Source organism: Helianthus annuus, chromosome 4, assembly GCF_002127325.2.
Source record: "Helianthus annuus cultivar XRQ/B chromosome 4, HanXRQr2.0-SUNRISE, whole genome shotgun sequence".
Lineage (NCBI taxonomy): Eukaryota > Viridiplantae > Streptophyta > Magnoliopsida > Asterales > Asteraceae > Helianthus > Helianthus annuus.
In genome coordinates this window covers 196,918,185-196,941,690 of record NC_035436.2, presented here as the reverse complement: position 1 = coordinate 196,941,690, position 23,506 = coordinate 196,918,185, and the positions used below count along the sequence as shown (strand labels likewise).

At 35.9% G+C, this 23,506-nt stretch overlaps 2 protein-coding genes and 2 long non-coding RNA genes across 5 annotated transcripts; 2 read left to right on the top strand and 2 right to left on the bottom strand.

Annotated features, from left to right (window-relative positions):
* Positions 1 to 1,562: 1,562 nt before the first annotated feature.
* Positions 1,563 to 4,030, top strand: LOC110937802 (F-box protein At5g07670). Its single transcript, XM_022180260.2, has 2 exons — positions 1,563 to 3,065; positions 3,439 to 4,030. The coding sequence occupies exons 1-2, from the start codon at positions 1,957 to 1,959 to the stop codon at positions 3,701 to 3,703; spliced, it is 1,374 nt and encodes a 457-aa protein (XP_022035952.1). The 5' UTR covers positions 1,563 to 1,956; the 3' UTR covers positions 3,704 to 4,030.
* A 276-nt stretch (positions 4,031 to 4,306) lies between these two features.
* Positions 4,307 to 8,078, bottom strand: LOC118491196. Its single transcript, XR_004890796.1, has 4 exons — positions 7,689 to 8,078; positions 6,303 to 6,377; positions 6,072 to 6,182; positions 4,307 to 5,465 (listed from the first exon to the last, which is right to left on the bottom strand). It is a non-coding gene; the product is annotated as an uncharacterized LOC118491196 (long non-coding RNA).
* Positions 8,079 to 10,829: 2,751 nt separating this feature from the next.
* LOC118491618 (F-box protein At5g51380-like) lies at positions 10,830 to 12,689 on the top strand. The gene is made up of 3 exons (XM_035989522.1): positions 10,830 to 10,835; positions 11,387 to 11,850; positions 12,084 to 12,689. Exons 1-3 carry the CDS (start codon positions 10,830 to 10,832, stop codon positions 12,355 to 12,357), a joined length of 744 nt encoding a protein of 247 aa, XP_035845415.1. The 3' UTR covers positions 12,358 to 12,689.
* Positions 12,690 to 12,969: 280 nt separating this feature from the next.
* Positions 12,970 to 15,112, bottom strand: LOC110937803. 2 transcript variants are annotated; one of them, XR_002591060.2, is made up of 5 exons: positions 14,862 to 15,112; positions 14,710 to 14,748; positions 14,515 to 14,544; positions 14,301 to 14,411; positions 12,970 to 13,294 (listed from the first exon to the last, which is right to left on the bottom strand). It is a non-coding gene; the product is annotated as an uncharacterized LOC110937803 (long non-coding RNA). The 2 variants fall into 2 exon arrangements; XR_004890795.1 differs by having other exon boundaries at positions 14,515 to 14,748.
* Positions 15,113 to 23,506: the final 8,394 nt, after the last annotated feature.

The following is a 23,506-nucleotide window of genomic DNA, read 5'->3' as shown; positions in this document are numbered from 1 at the left end:
CCTCAACACAATTTTATAATAATAATAATAATAATAATAATAATAATAATAATAATAATAATAATAATAATAATAATAATAATAATAATAATCGATTGTCATTCGAGTATTTGACATTCCAGCTACCCCAGCCTCATTTCAATAAGGAAACTTACGCATTTAGATACCACATAACACTCTTTCGACCTTTCTTACTTTATGTGTTACATTCTACAATTAAATAAAAATTTACATGTATTTGACATGATACTGACAATTTTTTTTTTTTTGGAAAAGATTACGAATTTGTAAGTGACACTATGAATTTCTTGTTCTAAGACTTGCAAGGGGTGACCGTGGGAGGGGTGCCAATGTGGAAGTCGCGAAGAAGAATTGGCGAGGGGTCGTCAAGTGGGTGGGAGGCATGTGAGGGGGGAAGGGGAGATAATAACGGTGAAACATGACGGAGTTACTAACCTATGAAGATTGTAACAATGTCACAATTAAGGAAGAAGGCCCGTTTCATAGTGTTAATTGGGTTTGTTGCAAATATGTTATGATAGACATTGTTCGACAATGGGGAGTCGTTGGCGTTGACAAAGAACATAGAAACATAATATGTGCGTTGGTTAACGTCCAGTTCAACAAACCGACGTTTTCGACAATTTAAGGCATATTTTCGATAGTAATTTTGGATCATTTACAATTGGGGATCATTTTATAGCCATTTTGGAGGAAACCATAGCGGAGAATAGTGAGGGGTTGATTATCACTTGCTAATCACTTTGATTAAAGTCCACGATATACATCGTACCGATTAACTTGAACATTATCGACTAAACAATCTGCAATCACAATCAGGTTAGGGATTTTAATCATCACTCGTAAGAATATATTTTTTAGTGTGTATTTGAACCTTCTATTTAATCAAATTCCTTTAAGCATTAAAATCAATCACCTACATCTACAATTTCTACAACCTAAACGATGATTTTTACTTCTCAATACCAACACAAATTAGTTGTCATCCATCACCTCCTTGTTAGCTAGTCATCTTTAACCAAAAATTCATATTACTAAATAGTGAATATCATAAAATGATGAAAGTAACTTTTAAATGTTAAAATGATTGTAACATGTTTTAACAACTTAGTAGTAACACATAAATAAACTTAAAAAAAGATCAAACACCCAAGAAATGATTATGATTATAATGTTTTTTTTTTGAAAGGTGTGAATTATTCGTGAATATCGGGAGTTCTAGCATACGTTGTCTTAACCGGGTTCACGCTAGAGAGCCTCCTCGCACAATAGATCCCCAATTTAAACCCCTCAATGAGAAACCCCTATCACCCAGACTCGAACTTGAGACCTGAAAGGAAAACTCATCCGAACCCACCATAAGTGTAACTAAAAGACCCGTAGCCACCACTAGAGCAGGTTATGATTATAATGTTTTTAACTTTATATATATGTATGTCACCATGGTCCATAATCACACACTAATAATTTAATTTTCCATTCACTTTGTCTGACTCTTCTAACCCTTTAATTTTTAATAATAGTCATCATACAAGAAAATTTGTGCGTCCCACGAATCTGATCCATTCACGAGAAAAACTAAACACACACCCATACATATATACATACACACACATACATACATCCAAACAGAGAGAAGGTAAGACAAAAATTTCATAGACATTGAGAGCTTACTTTCTAAAAAATTCTCAAAAATCAAATTCACATTTTGGGGCTTCAACAATTTCATCTATCAACAATCTTGACGATTCAGAAGGGCAAATGCGGCAATAAAGTTTCAATCTTGGTGAGTCTTTCATTTCAAGCCCTAACCCTAGATTCCCCCCAAATCAAATTGATTGATAGATACCTTCATACCCATTGAAGAAAAGATCAAGCATATGTCTGCAAGACTCACAACAAGCTCTCAAGAATGATATTATTATTATTATCAAAATGAGGTTTAATTCTCTCTCAAATTCAAATTCAAATTCAAATTCAAATTCAAACACACCCCCTTCTGAACCTGATGAAACCCTAACCCTAGATAGAAATAGCCCCATTTTGGTAGCTCAAGATTACACCCTTTTGGTTTCAGATCAAGTTTTGACTGTTATACTCTCAAATCTTGCAAAAAGTCAGCAACTTTCTAGCTGTTTAGTTTGTAAAAGGTGGTTAAAGATTAGTGGTGGTTTAGTTAAGTCATTGAGATTATTGGATTGGGATTTTCTTGATTCGGGTCGACTTGGTTTTCGTTTTCCTAATCTTATTGATGTTGATATTGTTCAAGCTTGCATAATATCCCCTCGGAATTCGGGTATTTGTTTGAGTAATAAGTTTGTGTCGATTCATGTTAATTCGTTTATATCCGACAATGAGTGTGTTTGGAAGCCTGATTTTTTGAGCACTCGTGCGGTCGATAGAGGGGTTCGGATTCTAGCTCAATGTTGCCCTAATTTAAGAAGGCTTGTGTTGTGTGGCGTAAGCGTAGAAGGGTTGGTGTCTATTGCAAATGAGTGTTTGGCTTTGCAGGAACTTGAGTTGTGCTCCTGTACCGATTTGGATCTAAAAGGGCTTGCAGGTTTTCGGAATTTACAGATTTTGAAACTCATTGGTTCGGTTAATGGGTTGTATGATTCTGTGATATCGGATATTGGGTTGACTATTTTGGCTCAAGTGTGTCCGAGGTTGTTAAAGCTTGAGCTTGTCGGTTGCGAAGGGAGTTATGACGGGATTAAAGCGATCGGCCAGTGTTGCCAAATGATGGAAGAGTTAACCCTTTGCGATCATAAACTAGAAGGTGGGTGGTTAGCCGCGTTGTCATATTGCACGAATTTGAAGACGTTAAAGTTTCAGTCTTGCAAATTTATTGACCCGAATCCCGGGCCTAGTGAGCATTTAGGTTCTTGCCCTACGCTTGAAGAGTTATATTTGGAAAGGTGTCAGTTGAGAGATAAGCAGGGGCTCGGAGCGTTGTTTTTGGTGTGCGAAGCTGTTCGGGACTTGGTTTTTGCGGATTGTTGGGGATTGGATAACAACGCATTCAGTGCTGCAAGTGTTTGTAGGTATGACTATGATCTTGTTCTTCCCGCATGGCGTGCTTAGTAGTTAGTACTCGTATAGTCGTATCAACACATTAAAAAAATTAAAATGTGGTGAACTGAAATAATGCGTTTTGCTTTCTAAATGGACCGTTATTGTCTTGAGTACGAATGTGTGCGCCCTCTAAAGTCGGGATCTTTTTTCTTTCTTTTTCCAAATATATTATAAGTTGCAATGCCGTGCATTGACGCATCATTTATGCCACTTCTATATTTAGTTCAGTTACATGTGTATCGTAAATCTTTATGTTTATTTATGCAAGTGAAAATCCGTCGAAATTGGTATGGTTTAAATTTTTAATGCTTTTTTTCCTTTGTTTTTTGACATGGTGTATAGGAGAGTGGCGTCTCTGTCTTTGGAAGGATGCTCATTACTTACAATGGACGGTTTTGAACCTGTAGTTCATTCATGGAAAGAAGTTAAAAGACTTAAAGTAGTTGCGTGTAACAACATAAAGGACAGTGCTATGTCACCTGAATTGGCGACGCTTTTTTCTCTTCTTAAAGAGTTAAAATGGCGTCCGGATTCAAAGTCTATTTTGTCATCAGGTCTTGAGGGTACTGGAGTATGGCAGAGAGGTGGAAGAAGCTTCAAGATTTGATCTTTTTTTTTGGTTTTTAACAGGACACAACACAGAGTATGCTTGTTCTATAGTAGCGCTAGCTGTGTTAGGATTTAGAGAACAAGTGTATTACAAGTCACCATACCTTCTTTATCTTGTTTTGTTTTGTTACGTTTTCTTCCACATTTAGTTAAAATCTTGACAACTCATTTTTGTTATGGGTGAAAATTTAGTGGTTCGCACTTAGATCCAATACTTGTTTACACCCAACGAATCACTACAGCCGACAAAAGGTCTACAAACTTGTAGAGGAAGAAATCATTTGTTGAAAACAATATGTTGTTAAAGAATGAATCATTTACTACATGTTCTTTGAGCACAATATAGCATTTCATGGTTCAAATGCTAGCAAAATTACAAGTTGAATAACTATTTCTCATTGTATATTTTAGGGTGATGTTAGTATGTATGATTTTAATGAGCTAAACTATTGTTAAAGGTTTCTTCTCATGGTTTAGGTCTCTACGACCTTCAAATAAATAACTTCTGTGATGACCTAAAACTATGTAACAATATTTTAACTTTTTTTATTGACTTTTTTTAAGAAAATGCAAGCAAATTTAAGTGAAGAGCACAGGTTTAGAAGGAAACATTTTTTGAACAGTAATTTATGTAAAACGAGCAAGGAAAGCTAGTAGCATTACAAACAAAAGGAAAACAAATAGCACCAACATGAACAAAATAAACAAACCCATTACAAAGGAAGCACCAACTTTGCTAATGCATTTACATAATGTCTGTAAACATTAACTAAAATCGAGAACTAACTCTACTTTAAACAAAATAAACATCAGTTAAAAGAAATCAACCTCCTCAAATACTTGGTAGATAAGCCTCTTCGAAAAAGTCACTCTCGCACATGCAGTTCCTTTAAATCCCCAATCGCCCCATGAGGTTCCTTAACTGTACATTCACGTGTGTAGGATTCACAGATACAACATAGATTCCCGTGATGAGCACGGAATGATCAGCGGGATTTGCTAATGCATTACACAACGTCTGTAAACAATAACTAAAATCGAGAACTAAGTCTACTTTAAACAAAATAAACATCAGTTAAAAGAAATCAACCTCCTCAAATACTTGGTACATAAGCCTCTTCGAAAAAGTCACTCCCGCCCATGCAGTTCCTTTAAATCCTCAATCGCCCCACGAGTTTCTTAACTGTACATTCACGCGTGTAGAATTTACAGATGTAACATGGATTCCCGTGATGAACACGAAATGATCAGGGGGATAATTATTTTTCAGTCGAGGCTCTTTTCTAATAAACGGTTTCTCCGAAGTTGTATCCGCCGCCTTAGCAGTTGTAAGTCCATGCATGTTGCATGCCCCTAGCATTGGGTATTGTGGCCCAACTTCACGAAAATTACTTATAAGGGCTTTTAGGATTGTTTCCTTTGTACGATATATCGCCAAATCTTTGATCAAGTATGGTTTGTCGGACTTAGCTAATGATTCATATTTTTCCACGCGGAGATAATGGAATGGTTGAGCTTCAATGTCATATAGTCCATACTTGCTTTCAGTAAGAAAGACTCTAAGTCTATCTACATATTGACAACCAAGATTAAGCAAAGTTTGAGGTGATAAAATAAGACTTTTGCACTCTTCCGGTTTATGTATACGATAAAGAATCGTCACCATTTGTGCCGCTGCATAACACATGCAATAAGGTGTGTCACGCTGGTCCCACACTTCTTCAAAGTAGTGGCCAACCGTGCACGTATACCCAGGTACCCTGTAAAATTAAATACTGTTAGCATCTGGGCCTTGATCTCATTTGGTTTCAGAAACTACTTGGAATCGTACTCTCATTGTTTGCGAATCGTTCAAACATCAAGATTGAAACAAAACGTCAAAGGATATATTTGATTATTAATTTATATTATTAAAATCACCCCGAAGAACAAAGAACATCATTAAGTTTGATTGAACAAAATTTAAGAACCCTAAAAAAAACTATATACAAAGAAAGAGAAATTAATTAAATGATATTTGATAACTTTCAACCAATATTCAAGTAGGTGCGGATCTATGTGTGGGCGAGGGTTTGTACGGGATACTCCTCAACTTTTTTGTGACGAAGTGCAATTAATTTAAGTCTTCGTTTTAGTTTTATTTATCGGATCTATGTGTGGGCGAGGGTTTGCACTAGAAATTCAAGTAGGTGCGGATCTATGTGTGGGCGAGGGTTTGCACTAGAAATTCTATGTCCGATATTATGAATGTGGATCATCTAAAAACGATGAAACCACAAGAATAAATTACTTCGTTACTTGTCTTTCATTTTAAGTAAACCAAATCATAATAACCACTTAAAAAGTAAAAACTAACTTGTATTTACCTTTTTATGAAAGTAGTATAGTCCACTTGTACCACATATTAGTGTCTTAAAAAGTTGTATGCTTTTCGTTGCAGAGTGCAACATCATATCATTGTAGAGTGGAGCTCCATACTGAAATCATTAAGAACAACGGAATTTAGGTTACACAACAACTTTAAGCATTCAACTAATATTGTGAAACAACTGTAAGTCTATTAAATTTATATAATCAATAAAATTGGTCGTTCTCACCTGCTGAACAAAACTTCGCCGTCGATGCAACTGACGGTGGATAGAAATTGGACGACGGAATCTGTCTGGCGTCGGCTGCGAAATGGGAGAGAGCGATTTAGGGTTTTGTTTTGATAAAAAATCTTAACAACAGGTACTCAGGTATTTAACTTATTTATAAATGATAAATAACCTAGGAAATTGAAAAAAAAAAAAACTATAGAGAAGGAGAGTTTTAGGTTGGATTGATGTGGGAAGTTGGGAAGTGTTAAATATAATTTATGAAGGAGCAGAAAATCTGAGATATCCATGGATTGTCACTATCGCTGTACCATGTACCAGGGCTAAAGAGGCAGGGATCACAGGTAAAATAAGGTGGACTCGGTCAACAAAGGAAGATTTGTCAAAAACTAAAACTCAACCAACCAATCAAAAATCATTTCTTTTTGTTTTCCTTTTCTCTTTTATCATCTATTTATTCTTTTATTTCTTTGGCATTATTTTGATTTCTCCTTCACAAACTTATGAGCAATTAGGGTGTTATTATCGAGACACCCTTTCTCTTATTTTCACACCCTTACCACGACTCGTATCGAGCTAGACGTGTCATATAACTTTTTTAATTTATAACAAAAACTAATGCGTGTCAGATCTTGTTTAGCGTGTTGGACCTATACGCCTCGTATAGGTCTATATTGTTCGTATAGGTCCCTTCTATAAGCCTCATATGGCCTTTATACTCTTCGTATAGGCCTATACTAGCGTATAGACCTCTATACTCCACGTATAGGCTGGCTACATCCCGTAATTATAGAGATAAGGTTGACGACAACTAGATCACTGAGACCATTTAATGCGGATACATCCCTACACCACACTAACAACAAACTCAAGATTCTAATACAAGTATTACATGAAAAGCATACAAAAATGAAAATCTACATACAAAAATGAAGCAAAACAGTATCATAGCAAAAGAATGCAACCAGATACATATACAAGCATAAATCCTCACATGCTCCCATTCACCCATGTATTTTCCATCTACTTAGCCATTCCCTTTGAAGTTAGTTATCTAAGTAGTAACTTAGAGACTTAGAGTATTTATCGAATGAAATATTATGAATCAAGTTCCCCTTATCTCTCTATTTTCTTATTATGTTCTTTCTAGTTTCTCGAAACACCGATTTGGTTCATATCGGAAACCTCACGCAAACGTTCTTCCTCCTAGCCTGAACATAAACCTTACTTTCGCCAAAGGGAAACAAAAACAAAACCATTTAACGCAAACATAATAAGCCTTTATAAAATAAATCTAATGTTCTCAGCCTTAACTAAAGCAATCAACTATTAGTACCCAAACTGAGATAAATCGACTGCAGATATAAAAAATCACAATGATGTTACCGACAGCAGCAGCAACTGTTAAGAATCTGCATGATCTCTTTAACTGTTAAGAATTCCTTATAATAGACAGAGATGGGGAGTGGGAATCGGCAATTGGTAGATATATAAGGGGGCAGATGGTAAGGTAATTGGAGGATTGAAGGCAGGGAGGGAGGGGTAGGAGGTTACATTTATTTACAGCAGATACACAAATTGAATGCTGGACGACGAGTTGCAGTGGTCAGGTACGTAAGTCGTCTTCTCTCATGTAAGTAAGGGTTTAATTGAAGCTGACAGTATGTATGGTAGATGGGGGACTTAATTGAGGATTCATGGTGGAAAACCAGGTTACTTAAAAGCTAACAGAAATAATATTGTATACACCGTCATGTGTAAGTGAAAGAGTTTCAATGGTATATGATTTCTCACTCGTAAAACTTAACTTTCATTAATGGCCAAGCTGGCTTTAAATACAACTGGAAACCAAATAGACTATAACTAGGAACAGCTAGCAGACTGAATCAAAGCCTAAAGACCGGACAAACAAGTACAATCACGTGCTGGACTGGTTTATTCAAACTACTTATTCAAAATAGACTTCTAGGACTCCTTTTATTCAACGGACAATAACATCCAGCATGCACACATCCTTGTCATGTGCAGCAAACACTTTCCAACATGGGTTGCATATGGGTTTTAACTAAAATTTTATGGAATAAGGATTTTATTTTAAAACAATCTGTAGTGGTTAACACCCTATCTTTGGCGTTTTGCGTTATTTGGCAGTCCCGTCAGCAATGGGGCGTTAGAGACATTTTCTAAAATGGGTGTAGTGGGGATGTAATGATTGTGGGGCATTATTAAATAAAATTAAAAAAAAAAAACAACAAAAAAACTATTAGACAAGAAAAAAGAAGATTAAACATCATTGGTCAAGCCCCTTCTTCTCCGGCGTGATTCAAAACATGCTGCCGGACTTTTTTTGAAAGAAAACGCCAGAACACGCCCATGGGGGCGGCCTTGCTGGCGTTTTGGGGCGGGATTGGGCGGGATTGAGGGCAAAAAACGCCCATTACACTTGGTCTAAGTGGGTTGTTCATAATCGTGCACAGTTTTATAAATATTTATTCAATTACATTACATTTGTTAATATGTAGAGAACTAACATAAATAAATCACACCCCTTTTGTTACACTTATTTTGGGCATTTCTAAGTGGGAAAAAAATACCTCTATGTGTCGCCTACATAGCATCACTTTTTTCTTACCAAAGAACTCAACCAATTGTCCAAACTCAAAACCAAGATTGTACCACAAAACAAAATTACTAAATCAAATTAGAATCAATAAAATATAAAGGAAACCAATTTTATTCAACTTAACAGCCTGAAATCTTATACTTTGTTAATTTTGGACAGTAAAACCAATCAGGTATAAAAACAGCAAACCAAATAGGTATAACGAAATAGAAATATGAACAAGAAAATAAGAAGGATTAATCCATTTTTTAAGGTTATAACAATAGAACTTGATGGTCATATAATTCGTTTTACATGATCCATCTTTTTTTATCATGGTCAAAAGTGATTTTAGATGTTAAACTGAAATTACAATGTACACTCACATCCATTTTAAGCGTACCTCTTTGGTTATAATTATAAGTTCTAAATAGTGAGACCAAACAAAGATTAAACCGTTAGTAACGGTTTGGTTGGGTTTCAGATTTCAGTGGTTAGGTGCGGTTTCAGTTTTCTATGACAAAAAAAAAAACCCGTTAATAGCAGTTTGACTTACTTTTTGACCTATAAAACCGAACTGTGAACACCCCATAGCCATAGTAGTAGGGCCAAATTGGCGAAGTATTACGTTCACTCAACTAGCCAGACTTGTTTGAAAAAATTGTTTATTACTCGAACGTGTGACTCGACGACGCATTGGTGATATGTCGTTTGGTTATGCGAGTTGTATACTTATGTAAAATATAAATGTTAAAGTTAATAACTATCGTGGAAATTCATCTTTAGATTCTTATCTAGGGTTAATATTCGGGTATAATAATGATATAAATAATCTAAGTTGAGACACAACTCTTTGTGATCGGAAATATATATATATATATATATATATATATATATATATATATATATATATATATATAGGGGAATGTTCATTAGGGAACACTTAAAAAGTGGGGAACGGTGGGGAACCGACTCAAACGAACTTCGATTGGACTCATTCTAGCGGTGTTGGAACCGGCTCGTCGAACCCTAACTAAGATCTTTGAACTCTAAATCCTAAATCCGAACTCCTAAACTCTAAACTCTAAAGCTATAAAATAAGGCTAAAACCTAAGCTAAACCATAAAATTTAAACTACAAACCCTAAAAGCTAAACCCTAAAGGCTAAAACTAAAGCTAAACACTAAAGCTAAACCCTAAAGCTAAACCTTAAAGCTAAACCCTAAAGCTAAACCCTAAAAGGCAAACCCTAACATTTTTAGGGTTTAGGGGTTATGATTTAGGGTTTAGGGTTAAGAGATCCTAGTTAGGGTTCGACGAGCTGGTTCCAACGCCGCTGGAATGAGTCCAATCGGAGTTCGTTTGAGTCGGTTCCCCACTGTTCCCCACTTTTTTAGTGTTCCCCAATGAACCTCACACTATATATATATATATATAGGAGAAGGATCCGTTAGGAACCACCCTTTATTGCGAGAACCACGAGAACCAATGTGAACACAACTAAAAATACCTAAAATAGCTAAAAAAAACACACAAATTTTTTTTTTAAATATTTTTAAATTAATATCGCTATACTCCGTAATTAAGGGGGGTGGGGGATTAGGTTTTCTTAGGGGGGGGGGGAGTTTTTAGCATTTAGCTTGGGGGGTAGTTTTTTTTGGTGTGTTCACATTGGTTCTCGCAATAAGAGTGGTTCTCAAATGAACACTACCCTATATATATAGAGGATTAGGTTCAAGAGTGAACACTAGTGTAGCTTGCGAACTGAGTGAAGTAATCTTGGCCATACATGTGTGTAGATCAAAGGCCAGGATTTGATGTTGAGATACACTAGTGTATTTTACGATTTGATGATAAAATTCTGGCCATACACGTGTGGGAGTTTGCTAGAAAGGCTAAGTTTCCTAGAAAGTCTAGGAAGCAATATGGAGGTGACATGTGGCTTTTAGTTTTTTTTTATTCAAAATGGCATGATGGTAATTTGATTATTAATTTAATTTTGGAATATTATATATCCTAAACTAACTATCTAGATATTTTTGGAAACGTATATCTCTTTGACTATTTCAAATCATTACGATTTCAAAAGGACAGTTACTATAAATTAAGAAGTTCAAATCATTAACAATTTCTTCACGTTGTGTTTTATCAGTTACTAGGTGCATCACAATGTGTTTTAGCAGTTACTGGTTTCAGTTACTCTTTATCACAATGTGTTTTATCAGAGTTACTTACTGGTTGATATAATTTTTAGCATTTTTGATGTGTGTTTTATCAGTTAGTTACTTAGTTACTGGTTCACGTTGTGTTTTATCAGTTTATTTTATTCGCTAATCCTATATAATTAACTTGAATGAGAGGTAAACTATCTTAGATGGCATTTATTTTTTATTTTTATTAAATATGTTGACATAATTTATTTAATAAAAGAGAAAAATAAAGTTAAACAAATAAAAAATAGATATACATTGTGATCATTCAGTATTGTCGCACCACTACCCAACCGTTGAACCACCACCGTGTCATCGAACCATCACACCACCCAATCGTCACCCAATGTAGCATCCAATCGTCACACCACCAAATTGTTGCACCACCCAACACCGTCGCATCATCATGTCGTACCACCACCGTACCGTGGAACCACCACCTACACTGTGTCGTATTGCACGAATTTGAAGGTGGGTGGTTAGCCGCGTTATCGTATTGCACGAATTTGAAGACGTTAAAGTTTCAGTCTTGCAAATTTATCGGTCCGAATCCCGGGCCTAGTGAGCATTTAGGTTCTTGCCCTACGCTTGAAGAGTTATATTTGGAAAGGTGTCAGTTGAGAGATAAGCAGGGGCTCGGAGCGTTGTTTTTGGTGTGCGAAGCTGTTCGGGACTTGGTTTTTGCGGATTGTTTGGGATTGGATAACAACGCATTCAGTGCTGCAAGTGTTTGTAGGTATGACTATGATCTTGTTCTTCCCGCATGGCGTGCTTAGTAGTTAGTACTCGTATCAACACATTAAAAAAAAATGTGGTGAACTGAAATGATCTTTAGACTAATGCGGCGTTAGTCTAAAGATGTGTATCATAAATCTTTATGTTTATATATGCAAGTGAAAATCCGTTGAAATTGGTATGGATTAAATTTTTAATGTTTTTTTTTCCTTTGTTTTTTGACATGGTGTATAGGAGAGTGGCGTCTCTGTCTTTGGAAGGATGCTCGTTACTTACAATGGACGGTTTTGAACCTGTAGTTCATTCATGGAAAGAAGTTAAAAGACTTAAAGTAGTTGCGTGTAACAACATAAAGGACAGTGCGATGTCACCTGAATTAGCAACGCTTTTTTCTCTTCTTAAAGAGTTAAAATGGCGTCCGGATTCAAAGTCTATTTTGTCATCAGGTCTTGAGGGTCTTGAGGGTACTGGAGTATGGCAGAGAGGTGGAAGAAGCTTCAAGATTTGATCTTTTTTTTTTCTTTTCGTTTTTTAATAGGACACAACACAGAGTATGCTTGTTCTACAGTAGCGGTAGCTGTGTTAGGATTTAGAGAACAAGTGTATTACAAGTCAGCATACCTTCTTTATCTTGTTTTGTTTTGTTACTTTTTCTTCCACATTTAGTTAAAATCTTGACAACTCATTTTTGTTATGGGTGAAAATTTACTGGTTCACACTTAGATCCAATACTTGTTTACACCCAACGAATCACTACAGGCGACAAAAGGTCTACAAACTTGTAGAGGAAGGAATAATTTGTTGAAAAGAATATGTTGTTAAAGAATGAATCATTGACTACATGAAGTTCTTTGAGCACAATATAGCATTTCATGGTTCAAATGCTAGCAAAATTACATGTTGAATAACTATTTTTTATTGTATATTTTAGGGTGATGTTAGTATGTATGATTTTAATGAGCTAAACTATTGTTAAAGGTTTCTTATCATGGTGTAGGTCTCTTCGGCCTTCAAATAAATAACTTCTGTGGTGACCTAAAACTATGTAACAATATTGTAACTTTTTTTATTGACTTTTCTAAGAAAATGCAAGCAAATTTAAGTGAAGAACACAGGTTTAGAAGGAAACACTTTTTGAACAGCAATTTATGTAAAACTAGCAAGGAAAGTTAGTAGCATTACAAACAAAAGGAAAACAAATAGCACCAACATGAACAAAATAAACAAACCCATTACAAAGAAAGCACTAACTTTGCTAATGCATTACACAATGTCTGTAAATAATAACTAAAATCGAGAACTAAGTCTACTTTAAACAAAATAAACATCAGTTAAGTTAAGAGAAATCAACCTCCTCAAATACTTGGTACACAAGCCTCGTCGAAAAAGTCACTCCCGACCCATGTAGTTCCTTGAAGTCCCCATTCGCCCCACGAGTTTTTCAACTGTACATTAACGCGTGTAGGTATTAATTTATATTATTAAAATCACCCAAAGAATAAAGAACATCATTAAGTTTGATTAAACAAAATTTAAGAACCCGAAAAAAAACTGTATACAAAGAAAGAGAAATTAATTAAAGGATATTTGATAACTTTCAACCGATATTCAAGTAGGTGCGGATCTATGTGTGGGCGAGGGTTTGGACAGGATACACCTCAACTTTTTTGTGACGAAGTGCAAATTTTTTTTAGTCTTCGTTTTATTTATCGGAGATAGCTTAAGTAAATGTTAGGATACCCTTGAGTGCAGGTGAAAAATGAAAGGCGGTTGACAGAAACGAACTTTTCTGATGGACGGTAACTTACTTGCAGCGACCAAGTTGAAGAAGATGATGTTACAAGCTTATCTTACTATTAATATTATATATGAGCATCTTGGAAACATGAATGGAAAAGCAAAACGTGCAAAATCCAGAACTCACATATAGTCAAACATATAAATCCCATTTACCAATCTTGTTGGTTAGTTCTACCTTTATCGATAAGTAATTACATCCACAATTTATAAAACGAAATATGCTTGTGACCATATTTTGATCTTACATAATATTCATTATTGTCACCATATCTACTTTGTTTGGCAAGAACGAAATGATAGAATGTTTAATAATAGACAAAGGTTTGTCTTGGTGTTGTGCCAACGGATTTAGAATACTATTAGGTGAAGGTTATTAAGCCTATCGTTTAAGAAGTCTAGCCAGATTAAAAATAGGTGCAGGAAACTTGAATTCCTAGATCTAAAAACTTGAAAAAATTTAGGTAAAACGTCGAACACACTCAGAACCCGATCCGATCCGAACCGTTCAACCGACCTAGAAATTCTATGTCCGGTATTATGAATGTGGATCATCTAAAAACAATGAAACCGCTAGAATAAATTACTTCCCTACTTGTTAAACCAAATCATAAGAACCACTTAGAAAGTAAAAAAAAACTAACATGTGTTTACCTTTTTACGAAAGTAGTGTAGTCCACTTGTACCACATATTCGTTTCTTAAAAAGTTGTATGCGTTTCTTTGCAGAGTGCAACTCCATATCATTGTAGAGTGGAGCTCGATACTGAAATCATTAACACAACAACTTTAAGCATTCAACTAATATTGTGAAACAATAACTGTAAGTCTATTTGATTCATATAATCGATAAAATTGGTCGTTCTCACCTGCTTAACAAAACTTCATCGTCGATGCAACTGAAAAACATTTTACGAAATATTCGACATCAGTAAATTAAATAACATTCTCGGTTTGAAAATAAACAAACATTCTCAGTTAGAAAAAAAACAAACAAACATTCGACATCAGTTTTAGAAAAAGAAAAGAAAACCAGTCAATTCTCAGTTAGAAAAAAAACAAACATTCGTCAATTCCCCTTGTATATATCATCTCCTCATTCCCTAGAAAAAAAAACAAGCAATTCAAGGTATGAAATTTGCACAATCAATCAGTTTTCTTAGGCTATTCAACTAGCAATTCAAGGTAAGAAATTTGCACAATCAATCAAAAGCACCTTTAGAATGTAAATGCGACCTCTTGGAGTGTGGAAGAAGAAGGGCCGCCGGAGCAAAAGCTGCTGATGTCGCTGTCGCTGGTAAGCTGCTGATGTCGCTTGTTTGAAGTTTGTGGGTAGATATAGGGCATATGTAAGGGTGGTAGATGGGGGAGTAATTGAAGATTGATGAGAACATAGATGAGTAGTTGGAGAAATTGAAGATTAACGATGAATGAGGATGTTGGCGCAGATGAACAGAACAATCGATCAACAATCAATTTTACTATATTTTGGGCATGTTTGGCTAAGCTTATTATAGTTAAAAAAGACTTTTGGAAAATGACTTTTGGGAAAATGACTTTTTGAAAAGGAGTTTTTAAAAAAAGTGTTTGGATTAGTTTATTGATGTAAAATGACTAAAATGGGCATTCTTTTAGATATAAGGGGGTAAAGAAGGGGTATATTGGTAATTTGTAGTTTGAAAAGTTAAAAGCTGGCAAAAAAGTCACAATATTGTGACTTCTTGAAACCTCCTTTTTCTTCTTTGCAAAAAGCCATTTCTAAAAGGACTTTTGGCTTAGCCAAACACAAAAACAACTTATTGGCTTTTTGATAAGTCAATAAGCCAATAAGTTGTTTTGAAAAGCTTAGCCAAACATGCCCTTTGACCATCTGCACTCGGAGCCTGGTGTGTAATTGATGAACAGAGATGGAGTAATTGCTGGGTAGTTGGAGATGATGAATTAGGGTTTTGTTTAACTGAGGTTCCCAGATCCTACTAATAGAAATTCTTAACAACGGGTAAGAAACAGATATTGTTTTCTTTTTTGAACGACACTAAATAGACATTTAACTTGTTTATAAATGAAAATTAACCTAAGAAATCGAGAAAAAACCTATAGAGAAGGAGAGTTTTAGGTGTTATAAGTATAATTTACGAGATATTCATGGATTGTCACCATCTCTGTAGCATGTAGCAGGGCTAAAAAGGACAGAGATCACAGGTAAAATAAGGGGGACTCGGTCAATAAAGGAAGAAGATTGGTTAAAGCTAAAACTTAACCAACCAATCAGAAATTATTTCTTTTTTGTTTTCCTTTTCTCTTTTATCATCTATTTTATTTCTTTCACATTATTTTGATTAGAGTTAGCTCTCAATTTCGTCCTTGTGTTTTGTTCACCTTTACTATTTCAGACAATTTTTTAAAAAATGCACGGCATATTGGAAACATGCCACTTAAGTCCAATAATTAAAACCCAGTTAAGTCAGACAAATCAAATGAAAGGTATTATTTTCAATTCATATTAAGGGCAATTTAAGTAGGGTCTTATTATTTTATTACTGAGACACTCTTTCTCTTGTTTTAACACTATTAACACGACCCGTATAGAGCTACACGGGTTGTATAACCTTTTCAATTTATTACAAAATTGATGCGTGTCATATCTTGTCTAACGTGTTGGACCTATACGCCTCGTATAGGTCTATATTGTTCGTATAGATCTCTTCATATAAGCCTCGTATGGGCCTTTATACTCCTCGTATTGTATCATAAATCTTTATATTTATATATGCAAGTGAAAATCCGTCGAATTGGGTATGGATTAAATTTTTAATGTTTTTTTTCCTTTGTTTTTTTGACATGGTGTATAGGAGAGTGGCGTCTCTATCTTTGGAAGGATGCTCACTACTTACAATGGACGATTTTTTAACCTGTAGTTCATTCTTGGAAAGAAGTTAAAAGACTTAAAGTAGTTGCGTGTAACAACATGAAGGACAGTGCGATGTCACATGAATTAGCGGCGCTTTTTTCTCTTCTTAAAGAGTTAAAATGGCGCCCGGATTCAAAGTCTATTTTGTCATAAGGTATTGAGGGTACTGGAGTATGGAAGAGAGGTGGAAGAAGCTTCAAGATCTGATCTTTTATTTTTTCTTTTTCGGTTTTTAACAGGACACAACAAAGAGTATGCTTGTTCCACAGTAGCAGTAGCTGTGTTAGGATTTAGAGAACAAGTGTGTTACAAGTCACCATACCTTATCTTGTTTTGTTACTTTTTCTTCCACATTTAGTTAAAATCTTGACAACTCATTTTTGTCATGGGTGAAACTTTACTGGTTCGCACTTAGATCCAATACTTGTTTACACCCAACAAATCACTACAGCCGACAAAAGGTCTACAAACTTGTAGAGGAAGAAATAATTTGTTGAAAAGAATATGTTGCTAAAGAATGAATCATTTACTACATGAAGTTCGTGAGCACAATATAACACTTCATAGTTCAAATTCTAGCAAAATTACATGTTTAATAACTATTTCTTATTGTCTATTTTAGGGTGATGTTAGTATTTATGATTTTAATGAACTAAACTATTGTTAAAAGTTTCTTATCATGGTTAAGGTCTCTTCGACCTTCAAATAAATAACTTCTGTAGTGACCTAAAACTATGTAACAATATTGAACAATAATTTATGTAAAACGAGCAAGGAAAGCTACTAGCATTATACCCTTATACAATTAGCAACTTAGGATATGTCTTATTTATTTAAAAGTCACACCCTTTACTTATCTACTTACACCCTTTTAATTTTATGCATAAAAAATCAATTTGGGATGTGTCTCTTCAACTTCCTACCAGACGAAATCATTTAAAGAACACCGGAGCATCACATCTCTTCACCAAGGCATATTTATATTATATTATATAATAAATAATACTACAAAATGTAAATAACGGACCGTCATTCCACTACAAACCACACTGTTTAAGTAAAAACATGTTTGTATCACACCTACTTATTAAATTAATGCACCGGCTAACGAACCGTCATGCTTTCACAAACCTCCCCATTTAAATAAAAAACTATTGTATCCTACCTAATCATTAAATTCATGTTTGAGATATTCCGTGACTCCGTAATCCTTTGTTCATCGGTTTAGCATGAGGGATCCATGGAATTCAGAAGAATCGTCCTCAGTTCTTCCCGCTCCGATGATACGGAACGAAGAGATTAACATTAACATTATATACGCATTTTCATCGGTTAATTATCCGATTGTGATCACGTTTTTGTGTACCCATTTTCCGGCCGTTTAAACTTAACTGAAGAAGTGAAGAAGAAGATATGTTTCAGTTTTGAGTTTTTACCAAAACGATTATTTTGGTTTTGTTTTGTATGAATCTCTTTCATGTTTATTTTGTTTTGTATGAATCTCCCTGACGTAACAGTTTATCGTCTCAAACCTTCAAATTATTGCAAGTATTACCGTTATTGTATCTGCAATTGTTAATTTGTTCCGTCACGAATTATTGGTAGAATCTTCTTCACTTTCATCATCGAAATTATTTTTTTAGGGTTTGGTTGCAGCATTCATTGTTCATTTTAGTCCAGGAATGTTAGTTTCAAAATTAGAATTTTTGTAATTTACAAATGCATATAATGATTTTATTTGTATTATGATATGTTTGCGTGGTTGAGATGCGTGGATACATAATATTTAGATGATGAAATTTGTTATTACAAATGACCAATATAGCATGATTTTGGTTGGATCATTATATAAACTTCGGTCGCAAAGCACCAAGGTTTTTGGTACCGATTTTGGCACTATACTTTGACCGTAAATTTATCAGAAAAAGAACCATGATTGACATGAAAAGGATGAAACAGTTTCGTCAACGATCACATTCGTTAGTGATAATTGTCCGATCAAAATCCCACACGATTATTAGAGTTAACTTTCATTTTGCTCCATATGATTTGGTCATTTTGCTCCCCGCCTCTAACTCCATCAGGGAGGAAACTGGCGACAAACTCGAAAGATTAGGGAGCAACTGGTGACAAACTCGAAAGACCAGGGAGGAAAATGACTATTTTTACACTATTGGAGCAAAACCGTTAAAATGACCAAACCACGGGAAGCAAAACGAAAGTTAACTCTATTATTTATTTACTCGGTTGATTCGGCGTCGCCATTGAAGAAGTTACGCCGGTGAGTTACCTCAGTCTACGAGACGTCATTGCAGATGCGATATTAATGGGATGTTTTTCCAATATAATAGTACAATTCAAATGAGTATTGTTTGAATTGAATCAAGTGAATTAACTTTTTGTTCAGTTACTTTCTTATTGTTTCCAATAAAACAATACCATCCGAATACATGTTCTTTGGATTGCACTATAACAATACTATTTTTTGTATGAAATTTAGAACAGGAAAAAAATGACATATGGGTTTAATTCTCATGTTGTCACAGACCAACCCAATACTAAAAATACTTATCGGTTATGTTTTTATCGTATTATATCATAATTAATTTTGGAGTAAACTTCTGCTTTGCTCCCTGTGGTTTGGTCACTTTAACAGTTTTGCTCCAAACCTTTAAAAATAGTCATTTTACTCCCTGATGTTTCGGTTTTTTTGCCAGTTTGCTCCCCGCCTCTAACTCCATCCAAATTGTTTGTTTTTCCATTTTGCTCCCCGCAGGGAGCAAACTGGCAACAAAACCAAAACATCAGGGAGTAAAATGGCTATTTTTAAAGGTTTGGGGCAAAACCGTTAAAGTGACCAAACCACAGGGAGCAAAAGAGAAGTTTACTCTTAATTTTGGTTACATTTTGTTTTCTCTAAAGTTTTAACAAAATGCCAATGTGTTGTTGCAAACCTCAATAATTTTTTCATCTCAGATATTAATACTAAAGACATTCATAGTTAAGTATCCCGCCGCAACGCGCGGCTGACATTAACTCGTTACAAACAAAAGGAAAACAAGCAACACCAACCATGAACTGTTAGGATCTGGGGCCATCATGATAGTGTTTGTTTGCATAAAACGATTAATCAGAACATATGAAATGATATAAGTGCAGCGGAAATTTGTAGCAAACTTTGTAAACACAATCAAAGGAAGGTATAGATTGATAAACAATTGCTTTTCATTGAGTCAAAAGATTTACATAAAAGCAAAAGATTACAATGCAAGCTTACAATCTAAAGTCCCCCTCAGCCTGATACACCAGAGTTGGTTGCACAAGATGAAAGAATGAATTGAGGAGAAGAACTCACTCAAAACGATCAAATATAACAGTACAGAATAATGTCATATTTATAGGCAAACCAAACTACTGATGAACTTCAGCTGACATCACCATGATAGTGACATCTAACGACCTAACAAACTATAAACACTGTTCTATACAAACTACTGACATGTAACATCTGATAAGTAATAAAATGTAAAGCTAAGGAAAACTACTGCTTCACGTTCCACTGTTGTAGTCTGAGCACATATGTTGAATTTTCAGTGCATTCTTCAAAGGTGTTCAGTCTTTGAGAGAGCAGTGCTTGAGTCTTCAGCAATACTTAGGAAACAGCAGTAGATAGAGCATCAGTGTTTGTCTTCAGCAGTCGTTGGATAATCATCAGAGTTTGGTTTATCAATTGTTGTAGTTGAGCAGCACTCAAGATCCATCAGCTGTTAGATAACCACTGTCAAGGGGAGAGTTTAGAGTAAACTTCTGCTTATTGTGAATCCATTGTTGTGATCAGGTTTTGGCTTTACATTATCTGTTCCTCTGATAGGGTTCAATCCCAACAATCTCCCCCTGGAACAGATAATGCCAAAACCTGTCTTTATACAGGATCTTTATTACTCATCAAGAGTGCCTTAGCTTGTTCCTTAAATTCAGCTTCAAATTCTTTGGCACTCTGGTCATCTTCATCCCTGCACAGTGAAAGCTCAAGGAGATCCTGCAAATCTTCAACACTAAGGCCTAGTGCTTCTTTCCTTGATATGTGCTTCACCTCACCATTGGATCTGAGCAAAGTCAATACGTGGGTCTTTTGATCAGACTTCCACTTTAGTATTTTTGAATCCAATGGGTTTCTTGGGAGAGATTTATTATCAGATTAGTTGAGGGATGATGGCCTTGAAAACATATGCAAACTCTCAGACATTCTTTTGAAAGCTTCTTCAATGACTTTGTTTGCTGCAGCTATGTCTTCTGCAGTTTCTTGTCCAGTAAGCTCTTGTTTTTCTTTTTCTATCATGCCTGTTGCAGTGTTTGGGGATGCAGGACTGTTTAATACCTTCTTAAAAAGGTTTTGAATTCTTGCTGAGCTATCTTCTTTTAGACCCATTGTCATGATGGTGTCTTTGAGATACTCTGCTTCCTTTTCTTTGACCTCTTTGTCAGACAGCTGTTTACCTTCTTCTTGGTTTGTCACAAGAGTAAGGTTGTCTGCTGATTTTAGCATTGTTTTGAGGTTTTCAATTTGTTGTTCCAGCTTCACCATTTGTTCTCTCTTCTTCCTTTTCTTCAGCCTCTCATAGGCTTCATCAGTTTGCTGCCTAGACCATTTTGATATGGCTTCAGCAGTGTCCACCTTAGCATCCACTAGCTCCTTTTTCTTTCCTTTATATTCAGCAGTGAGGTCAGCAATGAGCTTTTTGTATTTACTCCAGTTTGGAGCATTCTTTTTCTTTGAAGGATCATTTTTATTTCTTTGGATCCTTTCAGCCTCATGCTTTAAAGCTACTAAAGGCCATTCTTTAAACTGTTGTTCTTCAGCAGGATAGAACTTTTCTTTCATGATGAAGGCTAGAAGTTGTTCTCTCAACTTCTTCTTTTGATCAGCCTTTTCTTTGTCTAGCTCTTGTGCAAATTCTTCCATCTGCTTAACCTTTGCAAGGTAGAACTCCAGTCTATTAGCAATGCCTTCTTCGCTTAGCCTTTCTTTTTCACTGTCAACCTTAGCTTTAACTTTAGCTTGCCTAGCCTTTATCTTGAGATAATCAGTTATATCTTCTGGTGCTATATAGCCTATGAGTGAGGAGAATTTTCTTTTTGATGGATCTGTTTCTGTATAAAACTGCCTCATTTCATTTTTAATGGCTTCAAGCTCCAGTGGATACTTTTCAGCATTCGGATCATGTATCCCTTCATCGGCAGTGATTGGCTTTCTTTTTCTGCTAAAGAGCTTTGGTTGAGATATAGGAAAGGATAGAGCAGTGGTGGATGATTGACTAACAACTGTTGAAACAACTGGTGTCTCAACTGCTGTTGTCATTACAACTACTGATGTATCAGCAGATGTCTTCTGCTTTTGAGCAGGGGTTATTGTGGCAGTTGTTTGGGTGGTGATCAGTGGTTGACTAGCAGTAGTTAAACAACTTGTGTTTCAACCACTGTTGCCATTACAACAGATGTTGTAACATCTGTTGTCTCCTGCCTTTTAGCAGGGGGTGATGATGGTTTGGTGGTTTTTGATTTTGATGGTGGTTTTTGTGTTGTGGACACAGGTGGTGGTGGTGGAACAGTAGTTGTGGTGATTTGTGTTGAGGTGGTGTGTGTTGATGAGATGGCAGCTGTTTGACTACATACAGTAGTTTTTGTAACTGCTATTGTATCAGCTGTTTGAGTTGAAGTTTTTGAGGTTTTGGGTTTTTCTGGTTCAATGTACAACCCATCTTCTATACCTTTCTTTTTCAGCTTGGTTTTCTCCCCCTTTTTGGCATTATCTGCCAGGGGTGTATCCATGAAGAAAATGGTAGATGGACCTTTCTCACTTTGAGAATTCTGTTGTATGCTAGCCTTTATAGCTTTGATGTCTGCTTGAGTGTCTTTGAACCGAGATTCCACCATGTTGGTCAGCATTTGTACTTGATTGGCATGCTTTTTAGCAGCCATTTGTTGCTGTTGTTCAAGCATGGGCTGGAAGATATTCCAAAGCTCATTTGCAGCAAATGCTTGTGGAGCAGGTGCTTGAGCAGGAGGGGCAGATGATTGGGCTTTTTGAGCTTCTAACAGCTGCTGCACCATATCTTTTATCTCTGCAATAGAAGATTCCAGATTTTTAACTCTGGCCGTCAATTCAATGTATTTTGAATCATCACCTGAATTAACAAGATCATCTGAATCCCCACCAGCAGTGGTTGTATCAATGTGTGACTTAGGAGCTGTGGCCCAAAAGTCATCCATTGATGCCCCTTTTTCTTGGTACTGGGGACTTCTTTCTTCAGCAACCGATAAACCTTTGATGTTACCAGCAGTTAAAGATAATTTACTGGTGGTTACCGATGTTGCCATGGAAAAAATTGCCTTCAAGGGAGTCTTAGTAATGTAACAACTGTCCAACTGAAGATCTGTTGATCCATCAGTTTTAGTTGTTGCTCCACTTGAACTACCACCGAGAGTTACTTGTAATTCAGGGGGTGTAACCTCCTCAGCTGTTGCTGGGATAGCAGAGGTATGAGCATCAGACCCAGTCACTTGTGGAGGTATACTCTCAGTAATAGGTGATAGAGAGGAACTGGTTTGTGTCTGTTCCATATCAACTGCATGCAACAGGGGTATTATTGATTGTGGTAATATGATTGGTGAGGGTATGGGTGTTGAAAGAGACATGTCCTTGGGATCAGGACTGTGGAAGAGGGATCCGAGTGGATACAGAGCTTCATAATTTGGTGTCCCTGTGCTTACAACCTGATCCTTTTGTGAGGATGCAGGAGGAGTTTTAGGCTGGGGTTGAGATCTTTCTTCCATCTGCTGTGAGGAAGTAGCAGCAGTGGTTTCTTGTGACTTTTGTGTTGTCACTGGCATTGACTCTGGGATCTCATCTTCCAGAGTTGCCTTTGGTGTGGATTTGGTGGGTTTTCTGG

What these genes read in the sequence shown, in the direction of transcription:
- LOC118491618 (XM_035989522.1), top strand. An exon ending in AGTGCTGCAAGTGTTTGTAG is followed by an intron (nt 11,851 to 12,083) that starts GTATGACTATGA and finishes CATGGTGTATAG; the next exon opens with GAGAGTGGCGTCTCTGTCTT.
- LOC110937802 (XM_022180260.2), top strand. Translation starts at nt 1,957, where the DNA reads ATGAGGTTTAATTCTCTCTCAAATTCAAATTCAAATTCAAATTCAAAT. An exon ending in AGTGCTGCAAGTGTTTGTAG is followed by an intron (nt 3,066 to 3,438) that starts GTATGACTATGA and finishes CATGGTGTATAG; the next exon opens with GAGAGTGGCGTCTCTGTCTT.